General features: G+C 43.0%; 1 protein-coding gene across 4 annotated transcripts in view; it reads right to left on the reverse strand.

Moving 5' to 3' along the window:
• Nucleotides 1–1,350: 1,350 nt before the first annotated feature.
• The window catches only part of CPAP (centrosome assembly and centriole elongation protein), a 90,631-nt gene continuing 77,626 nt past the window's right edge, over nt 1,351–14,355 (reverse strand). For 3 of the 4 annotated variants that reach the window (XM_083362246.1, XM_083362247.1, XM_083362245.1), the window contains exons 9-16: nt 12,725–12,964; nt 11,062–11,161; nt 10,695–10,789; nt 6,758–6,862; nt 2,733–2,873; nt 2,572–2,656; nt 2,356–2,476; nt 1,351–1,686 (exon numbers count right to left, since the gene is read on the reverse strand). In XM_083362246.1, the coding sequence (XP_083218372.1) occupies nt 1,494–1,686; nt 2,356–2,476; nt 2,572–2,656; nt 2,733–2,873; nt 6,758–6,862; nt 10,695–10,789; nt 11,062–11,161; nt 12,725–12,964 (1,080 nt within the window). In that variant the 3' untranslated portion in view covers nt 1,351–1,493. The remainder of the gene's footprint in view (nt 1,687–2,355; nt 2,477–2,571; nt 2,657–2,732; nt 2,874–6,757; nt 6,863–10,694; nt 10,790–11,061; nt 11,162–12,724; nt 12,965–14,355) is intronic. The other variant, XM_083362248.1, reaches the window with a different exon arrangement.

The raw sequence follows: 14,355 nt of genomic DNA on the forward strand, positions 1-14,355 counted from the left end.
ATATATTACCTGCAAATAATTTGGCACCCATGTCCCTATAGTAAGCTTCCAAAATTTTGGCCAGTTTTAAAAATATTTTTTTTCAACTGTTCAAGGTAGTTGAGCCTGCTTTTCTAGGCTTAAGATTATTTTCATTCTAATTAAATACTTGCTTCTTTATTTTAAAAACTGTGTTGGAATGATATGATCTAATAACATAGTTTGGAATTTAGAATTCTTTACACTTGGTTGCAGTTTTTTTCTTCCAGTGATTCACGCCAGTATTTTACTGATTAATACAAGCTGAAAATTCACAGGTTGTGCTCATTTGACTAACTTTCCTAACAGAAACCTGGAGATACTAATTTCACCAAAACATTTGACAGCGTTGCCCATTACATTATGATTAGCAGGTTAATTATTTATTGGCTAGATAGCATGTCTATTAGGGAATTGGCTTGAAACTAATCTCAAAGAAAGGTCATAAAGCTTCCTTAACAAATTACAGTGAAATAATAAATGGAATGCCACAAATTTGGTTCAAGACATGTATTCCAAAAATTTTAGGTGGAATGAATGCTTATCAGATTCATAGGATATACAAAACTGGGTGAGTAGCTAATACAAGAGAAATGGTTTGAAAATAAAAGTGAAATTTAATAGTCAAATGTAAGGTAAAGGTTCCCCCGCACATGCGTGCTAGTTGTTTCCGACTCTAGGGGGCCAGTGCTCGTCTATGTTTCAAAGCTGAAGAGCCAGCACTTGTCTGAGGACGTCTCCGTGGTCATGTGGCCGGCATGACTAGACACCAAAGGCGCACGGAACGCTGTTACCTTCCCACCGTAGTGGTCCCTATTTTTCTACTTGCATTTCTACATGCTTTCAAACTGCTAGGTTGGCAGAAGCTGGGATGAGTAACAGGTGCTCTCTCTGTTACGCGGCACTCAGAATTCGACCCGCCAAACTGCCGACCATCTGATTGACAAGCTCAGCATCCTAACCCACTGAGCCACCACGTCCCTCATAGTCAAATGAGTTATTTAGAAAAAAAATCAAATCACTGGTACACAATTGGCTATACAAAGGCAAGTGTAAATCTGCATTTGTAATTCATATTATTTTAGAGTTCAATTTTAGAAGTACTTTTCTACAACATTCTGCATTTGTCGGACTTCTATTGTCCAATTCCGGGTACGATATGTTAAGAGTAATAGAAATGAAGAAGTGCAGAGAAGGGCAACCAGTTTGATTAGACAACTGCTAATTAATCCCTGAAGTGATGGAACAAGGTTGTTTAGTCTTTTTAGAGAAGTGGGTTTTGTTCCTAATGAAGCTGTGTACAGCAATGGTAATATATAAGCACTAGATATCTGAGTTTTAAAAATAATTTATTAGGAAGTTTATTGGATGTGTACAAACACAGAGCTTTTAGATTTTTATGCAAACGACAACATCTAGAAAATATAACAAAGAAATGTCGATAAATATTAAGATGCAGCAAAACATTAAAATGTTCAAGGATGAGTGTCCATGATAACATCACCATTCTTATTTTTAACTCTTAGTCTACCAGAGGCATATTGAGTCTCTTGATGTCCATCAGCATAAACTGTTTTGATTGTGCCATCAGGATACTCACGTCTTTTGAAATCAGCAGTATGCACTTCTTGCTGACCATTGCTGAACTCTATAATCTTACTTCCATCTCTGAATTAAAATATAAAAGAAAACCAATATTTTGTCTTATTAAATTCTGCAGAAAAGAAAAATTAGGAACTGGGAAAAATATGATTTTAGCCTAGTTAATATTTGAGTTCAATTGCTATACAAGGTGGTTTTCCATAAAATATGCATACCTCAATTACTATTTTATGTTTCTGGTATTGATAATCTTCCTGCTATATATTTTGCTTCTTCCCTTTCTCCCTTTGCCACATTATGTTTGTATTATGAAAAGTCTAAATGACTAGAATCAACCTAATTTTTTCAACTGTTTACGTCTCAACTACCACCAGTCCAAGAAAGTACAGTTAATATGGTAATACAAGAGTTGTCAAAAATATTTGGGAGCACTCTAAATTTAGAATAAATAGTAATTCTGGAGAATCTTACAATTACAATTATAATCTTATAATTATTGTGGTCCATAACTCTTTCTCACCCTCTTTTACTCTTTAATATGGTCAGATTGACTGAGCCTCAAAACAAATGGTCATCTGAAAGACTACCAGTAGAATTTGATAGATTATTTTCCCCACCCAGCACTTATCCTGGGTTGCTCTCAAAGCCAGACTTAATGATCCCCCCCATACGCTTGCAATTACATTTAGATCAAACTTTCTCTAAAATTATATTTTATCAGGGTAAAAACCTTACTGTTGCATGTGGACAATGGTGCCATCAGGAAAAATATTTACTTCTCGCCCATCTGTGAATACATTCTTAATGGTTTGATCAGGGAATATAATTTCTTTTTTTCCATCTGGAAAATGCTTTTCTGCAATAATATATTACACATCAGATTTTTCTTACGCTGTATGTACAAAAAAAATTGAATTCTCAATAACTGCATGCAAGCACTCCTCAGCTTACCTATTTGTCCATTTGAGAAATGGAGAACCTCTAAACCTGTAGGATAGGTGGTATGTGTAGTTTTTGCATCTGCATAATAGTATATCTGTTGAGAAAAGTTTTAATGTTAATGCAAATGCATAGTTCTGATTATGTAAGACTGCCATTTGATCGATACATACGACTCTCTGATCTTCCAGGACTTGTTTTACATCCCCATTAAAAAAGGTTACAGTTGTAGTCTTTCCATCGCAGCTTACTTCTTTCCTTGTGCCATTAGGGAAGATAATAAGATGGCAACCATTTTTTAAAACTTTTTCAACCTAAAAGAAAGCAAATAAAAGGTTTCATTACTAATAATTCTAATCTGGGAAAGTTTAAATGAAACACTATATATAACTTTTATAAAGTTACACAATATTTAAACCGGTGAACAATCCAACATTTAGAAACAAAGAACTGGAAAAAGAAATATTTTTCTCCCCAAAGAAATTAATCCGACTAGAATCAGGTTTCCTTCCTTCCTTCCTTCCTTCCTTCCTTCCTTCTTCTTCCTTCCTTCCTTCCTTATTTATTTATTTATTTATTTATTTATTTATTTATTTATTTATTTATTATTGGGACTTATATGCCGCCCTATCTCCCGAAGGACTCAGGGCGGCTAACAACAATAACATAACAATAACAATAACAGAAGTTAAGATAAAATTAAAATTAAAGGCCTCTGTACAATAAATTAAAATTAAAATAAATAAAAATTAGAATTAAATATTAAAAACATAATTAAAATCCCTGTCAGTCCAGGTCAGCCTGGTGGAAAAGGAGTGTTTTGAGGCCGCGGCGAAAGGACTGGAGATCTTGGGCCATCCGAAGCTCATGGGGGAGCTGGTTCCACAGGGCTGGCACTCCCACAGAGAAGGCCCTCCCCCTGGGGGTCACCAGCCGACATTGTCTAGCCGACGGTACCCTAAAGAGGTCTTCTCTGTGTGAGCATACTGGGCGATGGGAATTCGTTCCTGGCAGCAGATGGTCCTGCAAGTATCCCAGTCCTAAGCCATGTAGGGCTTTAAAGGTAAGTACCAGCATCTTAAATCTCACTTACTCCAAAGTTACAGATAGGACTTGCAACATAAAGTATTACTATCCTGAACCCTCCAGTCTGGGTTCAACCTAGGCCATGAGTCAAAAATAACAGGTTGGCTTTGTGGATCATCTACAATGGACGTTGGATGGGTGTGGTGTTTGTACCTTTATCTTGCTAGATCTCTTGGCCTCACTCAGCAATTTTGGCACACTTTTGGACCATCTATGAGGATTAGGAATTGAGGGTACTGTTTTACAAAGGTTCTGCTCCTTCCTAAGTGGGCAATTCCAGTGGATATTAATGGAGGGAATGTTGGTCTATGGATTTATCAGTGTCAGTGTCCCCAAGCTCTCTAATCTCTATTTTCTTCAGTGACATGAAGTTGCTAAGAGAGCTTGTCCATAAATTTGGAGTTAGATATCAGTTTGCAAATGATAACCAGCTACATATCTCCAAACTGGAGATATAGTGGAAATCTTGAACCAAAACCTGAAGAACTGCAATAGGACAGACTGAAAGAGGTGAGGTACAAGAAGCTGAGACTGAATCCTGACAAGACGGGCTTCTTGTCTGTGTAGAATCTTTCCAGATGAGATGGTCTCCTCCCTGAAGTATGCAATTTGGGAGTGCTTCTGTACTCACGGCAGCTGCTAAAATAAGAAATGGAAGCTATGGCAAGAACAGCCCAAAGCTGGTTTGCCAGTTGTGACCATTCGTGGACCAGGAGACACTTAATTATACTCACACATGTCATCTCTTGAAACGGAAAATACCTATGAATCTGCGTTTAACTGGTTTATTCTAAGTATTTGGATGCTGCCTACTCCACAGGATTAAGGGGGCTTACAATCATAAAGTGCAGAAGTATAATGTTTTTGACTCAGTTGTTTAATTGGGTTTTCTTTATCTAGTTATAGGACTTGTGTGGAGAGCAGATCACATCTTAGCTCACCATTTTCAACCCTTTTAAATTTTCAGTATTTCTGAATATATGAAGAGATTCATAATATTTTCCAAGTAGAATGTAGCCCACTTTATATATCACCTCTGTCATGGATATACAGCAAAAAGGTAAGTGCTTACATATTTCAGAATCTTAAGAACAATGAGATAAATTGCACACATTCAGCATGTAGTGCTGCATTGTAAAATTATAGTGAGGCCAAATATGAGCAGGTCCCATGTACTTGGCATTGCATGGGAATAGCTTTAAAGATTGGAAAAATAAGACTGAGTAGAACATATAAATAAACTGTAGTACAATGGGTCTACCTGTGCGCTCCCATAGAGAGGGCCTCCTTAGGGTGCCGCCGGTTAGGGAGTGCCGGCGGGTGATCCCCAGAGGGAGGGCATTTTCTGTGGGCGCGCCTGCCCTTTGGAATGATTTACCTGTGGAACTCCGGACCGCCCCCGATCTGCGTTCATTTTGCCAGGACCTGAAAACCTGGCTTTTCAATTTATCAGGCCTGGACTGAAGGGGTTTTAGCTTTTTAATATTGTTTTAATTGTTGGGCTTTAATTAATTTAATTCATTTTAGTTTTATACTATCTTTTTATATTGTCTTTTATATGCTGCCCTGTAAACCGCCCTGAGTCCTTCGGGAATAGGGCGGTATAGAAAACTAATTAAATAAATAAATAAAAATACCTACCCTTGACCACATCTCCTTTGCCTCAAGCCTACCGCCTCTGCCCATTTCCCTGTAGCGTCCCTCACCTGGGCTGCCCCGGCCCACTGGCCCTCCGCCACAGGCCCTTTGGCCCGACCCATTCACCGAGGCCCCTTTTGTCCCAGGCTTTTGGCCGCCAGCCAATCAGATGGGTGGCAGGTAGCAGCCCTGTTGCTCTCAAGGGGGCAATATGCAATAGGCGATCGCAGGGCCTGTGTTGTGAGGCAGCAAGCGAATAGCAGGCCCAGCGCAGTTTCTCCGATTGTGTGTGGGGGAGCCTGGTGCAAGGCAGGAAGGGCGGGGGGAAGCCTGGTGTGGGGTAGCAGACCAACACCCCGTTCAGTGTGAGGAGAGAATCCAGGAGCAGAGGCAATGGAGGGGAGGGTGGAAGAAAAGAAGAAAGCTGGTGCTCTCCAGGCTTTTTTTCTTTTAAGTTACCAGAGGCTCTGGGCAGAGAGGGCAACAGGCAGTGGTGGGAGGCTTCCCATTTTAACTCCTCCCACCTGTCGTTGCCTCTGTGCCTGGACTCCAGCTTGACGGGCCTCTGCCATTCACCTGCTGCCCCACAACACAGCCCCTGCAATTGCCCATCACACGCTACCCCCCCCCCAAGAGCAACAGGGCTGCTTCCTGCCACCCATCTGATTGGCTGGCGGCTAACTGTCCCATGAGGCCAAAAGCATGGGACAAAGGGGGCCTCGGCGAATGGGCCAGGCTGAAGGGTGCGAGGCAGAGGGCCAGGAGCCCGTTGGCCAGGGAGAATGGGTGGGGGGTGGCCCAGCCAAGGAAGAATGGTGCAGGCAAATGGGCGGAGGCAGTAGGCTCTAGGCCAGGGGTGTCAAACTCAATTTCATTGAGGGCCGCATCAGCATTGCGGTTGCCCTCAGGGGCCTGGGTGGGTGTGGCCTGGGTGGGCGTGGCCTACTGGGTGGGTGTGGCTAGAGTGTGTATGGCCTACTGGGTGGGCGTGGCCAGCTCTAAATCATTCGTATCAAGGGTGCCTATGGGGGCCTGGGCAGGAGTGGGACAGATCTGAGGGTCTATGGCGGGAGGAGGGTCTCTGGGCCAGGGCCAAGGCAGTGGGGGCCGTTCCCTCACTGTTTCCAGGATGGCTTCGTGGGCTGCATGAAACCACTTCGCGGGCCGAATCTGGCCCCCGGGCCTTGTGTTTGACATGTCTGCTCTAGGCAAAGGAGGTGTGACCAAGGGTAGGAGCCTGAAGGTCCCATTCCGCACTTTGAACCAGTTCAAACATCTGTATTATGATGTCCATTCTCAGTTTGAATTCCAAAAACCAGATAACATAGTACACTTTCAGACTAAATCTAAAAGACCTACAAGATCAGATTTAATATTCTTCATAGGTCCAGATATGGAACAAGAAAATGTTCCCACTGTACTTCATTACTTCTTAGCTCCGCATCCTATTTTAGGGAATGAGAGAGGAACTTACTTTTCCATCAGGATGACTGGCTTCTCTCTCAACCTCTTCTTCACTGTCTGAAGAATCAAAAGTTACTGCTGATGATGATTCAACAGTTCCATCAGCAGGAAAATTCTAAAATGGCAAAAGTAATAGTAACGTCCGAAAGTGTCAAACTATATTGCTATGGATTTTGTACAGATATTTATTTATTTATTTAATGGGATTTATATGCCGCCCTATCTCCCAAATGACTCAGGGCGGCTAACAACAATAAAATACAAGTAAAATACAAATATTAAAATTAAAATTATATCTATAGCCCCAACTACAACCAATAAAACCTTAAAACCATATTAAAAAAACCCTTATCATCAGTCCAGGTCGGCCTGTTGGAATAGAAATGTCTTAAGGTCACGACGAAAGGACCGGAGGTCTGGGGTCATCCGGAGCTCCAGGGGAAGCTGATTCCACAGGGCAGGTGCCCCCACAGAGAAGGCCCTCCCCCTGGGGGTCGCCAGGCGACATTGTCTGGCCAACGGCACCCTGAGGAGGCCCTCTCTGTGAGCGCACAGGGCGATGGGAAGTCGTTCCTGGGAGCAGACGGTCCTGCAGGTATCCCGGCCTAAGCCATGTAGGGCTTTAAAGGTAAGAACCAGCACCTTAAATCTCACCCGGAGGGCAACCGGTAACCAATGGAGCTCACGCAGGAGGGGTGTAATATGGGAGTATCGGGATGCTCCCATCACAACCCGCGGGGCCGCATTCTGCACCAGCTGAAGTCTCCGGGTGGTCTTCAAGGGCAGCCCCATATACAGAGCATTGCAATAATCAACACGGGAGGTAACAAGCGCATGAGTGACCATACGTAAAGCATCTCGGTCCAGATAGGGGCGCAACTGGCAAACCTGGGCAAATGCCCCCCTGGCCATGACTCCTATATGATCTTCTAAGCTGAGTCGTGCATCCAGGAGGACGCCTAAGTTGCGCGCCCTATCAATGGGACGTAACCCCTCTCCCCCCATAATCAAAGATGGAACATCCTGGACTACACGAGATGCCGGTACGTAAAGCCACTCGGTCTTGGCTGGGTTGAGTTGGAGCCTGTTCTTCCCCATCCAGATTCGTACCACTTCCAGGCAACGGGACATCACGTCAAGAGCATCACTGGGTTGGTTCGGGGTAGAGATGAAAAGCTGGGTATCATCAGCATATTGATGATACCTTACCCCGGAACCGCAGATGATTTCACCCAGTGACTTCATATAGATATTGAACAGGAGGGGAGAGAGGACCGACCCCTGGGGCACCCCACAATCAAGGGGCCTCGGGGTTGACCTCTGCCCTCCTGCCAACGTCTGCGAACGGCCCAAGAGGTAGGAGAACCACCGTAAAACGGTACCTCCCACTCCCAACCCCCCAAGACGTCGCAGCAGGATACCATGGTCAATGGTATCAAACGCCGCTGAGAGATCTAATAGGACCAGGACAGAGGAATAGCCCCTATCCCGGGCCCGCCAGAGATCATCCACCAGCGCGACCAATGCCGTTTCCATGCTGTACACAGGTCTGAAACCCGATTGGTATGGATCCAGATACTCAGTTTCCTCCAGGACCAGCGGGAGCTGCCGTGCCACCACGCTCTCAACAACCTTCGCAAGAAACAGAAGGTTGGAGACAGGACGAAAATTATTCAAAATAGCTGGGTCCAACGCAGATTTCTTGAGGAGGCGCCTCACCACCGCCTCCTTCAAAGCGGCAGGGAAGCACCCCTCACTCAAAGAAGCATTAATCACTGCCTGGAGCCAGCCTTGTGTGACCTCCCGAGCCGCATAAACCAGCCAGGAGGGACATGGATCCAACAAACACGTGGCAGCACTTAATCTACCCATGATCCTGTCCACTTCATCCGGAGTCACAGGGTCAAACTCCTCCCAAATAATGTAGGCCAGACCCATCGTTTCCCCCTCGTCAGATACTGCCCAGTCGGAGTCCAGACCAGTCCGTATCTGAGCGATTTTGTCCAGCAGATGCTGACTAAACTCGGCCCGTCCTTGCAAGGGGTCCTCCCCTGTCCCCTGATTTAAAAGGGAACGGGTCACCCTAAACAGGGCAGCTGGGCGATTATCTGCGGACGCAATGAGGGTGGCGAAGTAGGCACGCTTCGCCACCTCCATTGCCACAAGGTAAGATCTGGTAAAAGATCTTAACTGTGTTCGGTCAGATTCGGACCGACTGGATCTCCAAATGTTCTCTAGGCCCCTCCTCCGGCGCTTCATCTCCCATAGGTCCATGGAAAACCAAGGGGCCAACCGGGACCTGCGCCAGGTCAGAGGCCACAAAGGCACAACGCGGTCGAGAGCTTCAGAAGCAGTCCGTTGCCAGGCGTCAACCAAGGTCTCGACTGGGCTGTGGGAAAGGGAGGCAAGGATCAATCCAAACGCCATCTGAAACCTTTCCGGATCCATCAGGCGCCTGGGGCGGAACCACCTGGTCGGTTCCGCCTCCCAGCAGCGGGAGGTGGCATAACGGAGGCCCAGCCGCAGGAGATAATGATCTGTCCATGAAAGGGGTTGAATAGTTGGAGAGACCCCACCCAGACCATTAAGCCACTGCCCGGAGATAAAACTAAGGTCGGGCGTGTTTCCCCCCTCATGGGTCGGACCCTGAATAATCTGGGTCAGGTCCATGGTCATCATGGAGGCCATGAACTCTCAGGCCCCCCAACGCCCCCCCGGGGAGGGCAGGTTGAAATCCCCCAGAACCATAACTCAACCGCCAACCCCGAGAGAGCGTTGAGTAGCCCGGGCAGGGCTGTTGCCACGCAGCTAGGAGAAAGGTATGCAAGCAACAGGCCCAACTGACCTCCAGGGCCCCACCTCAGGAGGAGAGACTCACATCCGCCTATCTGAGGGGCAGTGGCCTCCCGCGGACAAAGGGCCTCCTTAATGACAACTGCCACCCCACCGCCCCTACCCTGAGCTGGAGGCTGGTGCAGCACACGGAAACCTGGTGGGCATAATTCAATCAGAGGGACTCCTCCCTCTGGGCCTAACCAAGTTTCCGTAATGCATGCGAGGTCTGCGCCTTCCTCCTCAATCAGATCCCAGATGAGGGGAGCTTTATTCACCACAGACCTGACATTCAAATAAATCAACCTGAGCTCAGGTATCTGCCCTCCCCCACCCCCGGGAAAGCAGGTTGAAACCAGAGGGTCGGAGCGCGCCACTGCTCGAAGACAGTGGGGGCGTGATCCCAGATTCCGATATGGCCCTCTGTTCATCCATCTGTCACCATTCCCAATTACCATGGGGATCGCTCTCCCCACCCCGACCCCTCAGGCCCCATGACCCCCCCCAGCCCCCTTCCTGCCGTGACCATCGACCAACCTGGACTGGAGTAGGTCCGGCAAAAAAACCCCCATCTTTCTGCGGGACCTTACATTCCTCCCCCCTCCCTAACCCCTTAAAAAGTTTAAAAAGAAAACCCCGAAGCCTCCTTTTCGTGATATACCTCACGATACTGAGAATGTTCTTTAGATTGACTGAGGCAATTCTGCATTTTATATAACTACAGAAACTGCCCCTCAAGATAACTCTTTTCAAAGATATCTTATTTCCAAAGAAAACAGGGTTCTAAAGAATATATCATAAAAATCAAAGGTCAGAATATGAATTTCTTGCATCTGAGCTGTTCAGAAGATAAATTCTGCCTATTCATATTCTAAGAATAAAAAACTAGGGTTATCTAATATACATGTACGTTATACATAATTACACATAATTTAAGTATCAATATTTCTCTTAACACTTTTTACAAATTTCATCATGATTAAAAGATCTATATAATGGGCATAAAGATACATTTTGTTTAAACCATTAAACTGTCTTGGTTGTAAAGGTCATTCTATGGTTAGTCTTAGGTATCATACTAGCATGCCCACTTTCAACAAAAAAAGTGAACTTACTGCCATAAATGTTTTGGAGGAATCTTCAGGTGTTATCATTTTGTCCAAATCAGCCTCATATGCTTTTGCTGGTTCACATTTTGGTGACAAGCTTTCTATTTCAAATAAAAGATTCATTAATAAATATGAATATAAACCTTACAAAATCTTATCAATTACATAGTAAAGCACTGATAATTGATGTGGCTGAACATATTTAAAATCAAATAGATTAAAGAAAAAGATTGTTTTAGTCCAGGAAAGAAAACACCTTGCAGTTTCATATACTCATACAATCATAAATCCATTCTAACTCATTCAAAATTCTGAAGGGATAATAAATTGCTACTTCTGGTTACTAGATCCAATTTTTAATCAAACAGTTTACCTTCTGATGGCAAATCACTTTTGACATTTATTTTACTGCTCTTTTCTATTTGATTCATTGAAGACCCACTGTGAGATTTTGGCAATGCTGCTGGCAAATGCTAGACAAAAAAAGAGAGAATTTCTTCGGCAAATGTCTACTATCGCAAAAGTTAGATTCTTCAAGAAACAAATTATGTATCATTTTTTAAAATTCACAAACCAACAAAATATGGTAAATATTAGTATTCATGTTTGTATACTTCACAAAAGTATACAATCAAGAAATAGAATGTTATAGTAACATACAATAATAAAAACTTTAGAAATTATTTTACAAAGTTGCAATTTTTATACTTCAGTTCTGCTCTTTCTGCATACTTATTTATTTATTTATTTATTTTAATTCCATTTATATCCCACCCTTCTCCGAAGACTAAGGGCGGCTTACAAGCTTAGCAGTAGCCTTCATTCTATGTATATGCCTGCTTATTAGGGCTTTCATACACCCCCCAAGCGGCATTATTACAAAGTCAGCTTAATTGCCCCCAACAATCTGGGTCCTCATTTTACCTACCTCAGAAAGATGGAAGGCTGAGTCAACCTTGAGCCTGGTGGGATGCAAACCTGCACTAATTGCAGGCAGCTGGTGTTACTTAAGGAGGCATTAGCCCACTGCTCCACCAAGGCTCTTCTCCAAGATCAAGGTGATCTCAAAAATATCTATTTCTAGCTGCTTACACAGAACACTGAAAAGCAGTTTATATTATACTATAACAAAAACAAAATGTATAGCCTGGATTTTTAAAAAAAATCTCCCAAATACCTGGCAATGCAACACAATAGAGATCACTAGGGGCTCAACAAATATCCTGGAAGCAAAGCCATATTTTTAAAGACTTGTGGTATCCTTATAGGATAAGAGCCTGCAAATCTCCAGGGAAATGCTATTTAAAAGGATGGGTACTGTATAAGAGAAGGCACACTACTAGAATCCCATTGGTGGCATTATTTAATCAATTAGTGGGATCCAGAGCACCTAGACAGAAATTATTGAGGCAGTCCCTCAAATATCCTATCCAAATTCAGTGGTACCTCAGGACTCTGTTAATTGGTTCTGGGAAGTGTGATGAGCACCAAACAATTTTTTCCCATAAGGAATAATGTTGAGTCACAAGGCAGTAGACAAATGGGTACCAAATTCGATGAGTTTCAAAGCAGTTGAAGATACTGCTTGATACTGAGTATCAAGGGTTGCTTGAATAGTGAAACACCCAAATGCAATAAAGTTTTCAGAACAAAGAGAGCAAAACAGATGCTGTCAAAGAAACAGCTATGTAGAAAAACCATGTGTTGAAATGTAAAATACTTGTCACCCATTTAGGTAAAAGTTTATTCTAAATTCACTTGAAAGAAAGCTGTACAGTATATGTATCAGTGGACTTATCTCTTCAAATTCAGAGTTGGGAATATGCCGAAGCTATATGGTTTTTAGAAAATGGAAAATACAGTGTCAAATAGCTCTGAAGGCTGTTTCTGCTGCAATCTGGTATGCAGTGGAACTCCAAATAAATCCTCTCAGGTTTGCAAAACATTGGATCCCATGGGAGCTGCTTTTGAAGCAGTGCAAAAACTTTGACTCTAGTTTTTTGAAACTTTTTTTTTCCCAAAGAGAAGAAACTCACTGTGGAGTTATGCTTGTCTGAGTAACCAGAATTACTATTTTTCTTTTTCTTTGTGGGGGCTTCTTTTCTCTTCCAGGCCTCCAAACGGAATCTTTCCATAATTTTGATTTCTTCTCGCAGTTGTGTATTCTCCTTCGTTAAGGCTTCAATCTGATCCCTCAGACGAGTATGAGTTGCTGACCATTTTGTTTCTCTCTTTTTTACCTCTTCCTGCAATGTTGCTATTTGTTGCTTCAAAGCCTTAAGAAAAAACAGACAGATGGACATCTTTCCACATATTGGATATTAGAATTACATTTATTCACTTTGGATACGACTAATGTACTTTTCCCCAAAAGAGTCGCTTTTATACTTTTGTACTCACTTTTAATTAACCTGCGTTCCTCACTTTTAACACACAATTGGATTCCCCCTTCCACAGATTGTGAGAATGAAGAGGTAAACTTGAAGAAAGGACATATCAGGAGGGCCTCACAGCAAGGCCTATTGGACTTGAAGAGCACTCCAGCTGGGGAATAAGCTGCAAAGCATAATTGTGCAATAGCCACAATCACTTCTATAAGCAACAACTGAAGCAATCTTTAAAAAGTGGTAACTTCGACTTTGCTGTTTGGTGCTAAACCACTATCCTCCATCTTCTCCCACAGCAAGTGCTGGTGTAGAAACAATTTGTAACGCTTCAGTTGTGGTATCAGTGATAAGCAGTGCTTTTTTTGTAAAAGAAAAAGGTGCCGGAACTCACACATGTCATACAACCCGCCTTGCCTACCCTACAAGGTTCCATCAGCGTTCTATGAGAAAAAAAGCCCTGGTGATAAGACAACCAGGGACTGGCATCTGCCAACTTCCTGTTAGCCAGCTGTTGTGAGTAGAGCTCCTCAGCTCCATCACCAAGTATTGCCATTTCATTTGTGATGCAGAAGAGACCGGACACTGGTTTCTGCAAGGGTATCTATCTGCATCCTGTCTTCACAAAGTACTATTTATAGACCTGCCTTAATATTCGTGGGTATACCAGTTCTCTGGTATTAAATGGGTTCAAGGATCTTTTTCAGGACCAACAGACCTGTCTCGGGGGGGGGGGGGGGAAAGGGCTAACAATAAATTTACCAGAGATATACCACTGATTCTCCCCTAATTAATGCCTAGTAGGTTTTCACCCACTTTTGCAAACAAGGGATTCAGTCTAGTCAAGCTTTCTACTGCTTCATTATTCTGTTATATTTCACTAATATTTTTTTTAAAAAAACTATATGTGATTATTCAGTAAACATAACAAAGGATTTTTACGGGAATTAAAATAAGTTGAACATAATTTTAAAAAATTGAAAAAATAAGATCTATGTAATATCAATGTAAAAATTAATTCAATTTGTTAAAGTCTACAGAAACACACATCTTTTCATGTTTAGAATACAAACATTTCAAAAATGGTAACACATATCTGGAATCCATTCGTTAACATCCCAAAAAATATGTTTCTTGTTTCTTTCAATCTACATAAAATGATTTTTTACTGTTTTATTAGTGAGGGCGGGACAACGCACCATGTGCTCTGGAATACCTCCATGAGGTATGGCTAACTCATCACCAGTGCTATTGCTTCTTTCTAGCCTTCATCATTAAGTGGG

This window comes from Vipera ursinii, assembly GCF_947247035.1.
Source record: "Vipera ursinii genome assembly, chromosome: 4".
Lineage (NCBI taxonomy): Eukaryota > Metazoa > Chordata > Lepidosauria > Squamata > Viperidae > Vipera > Vipera ursinii.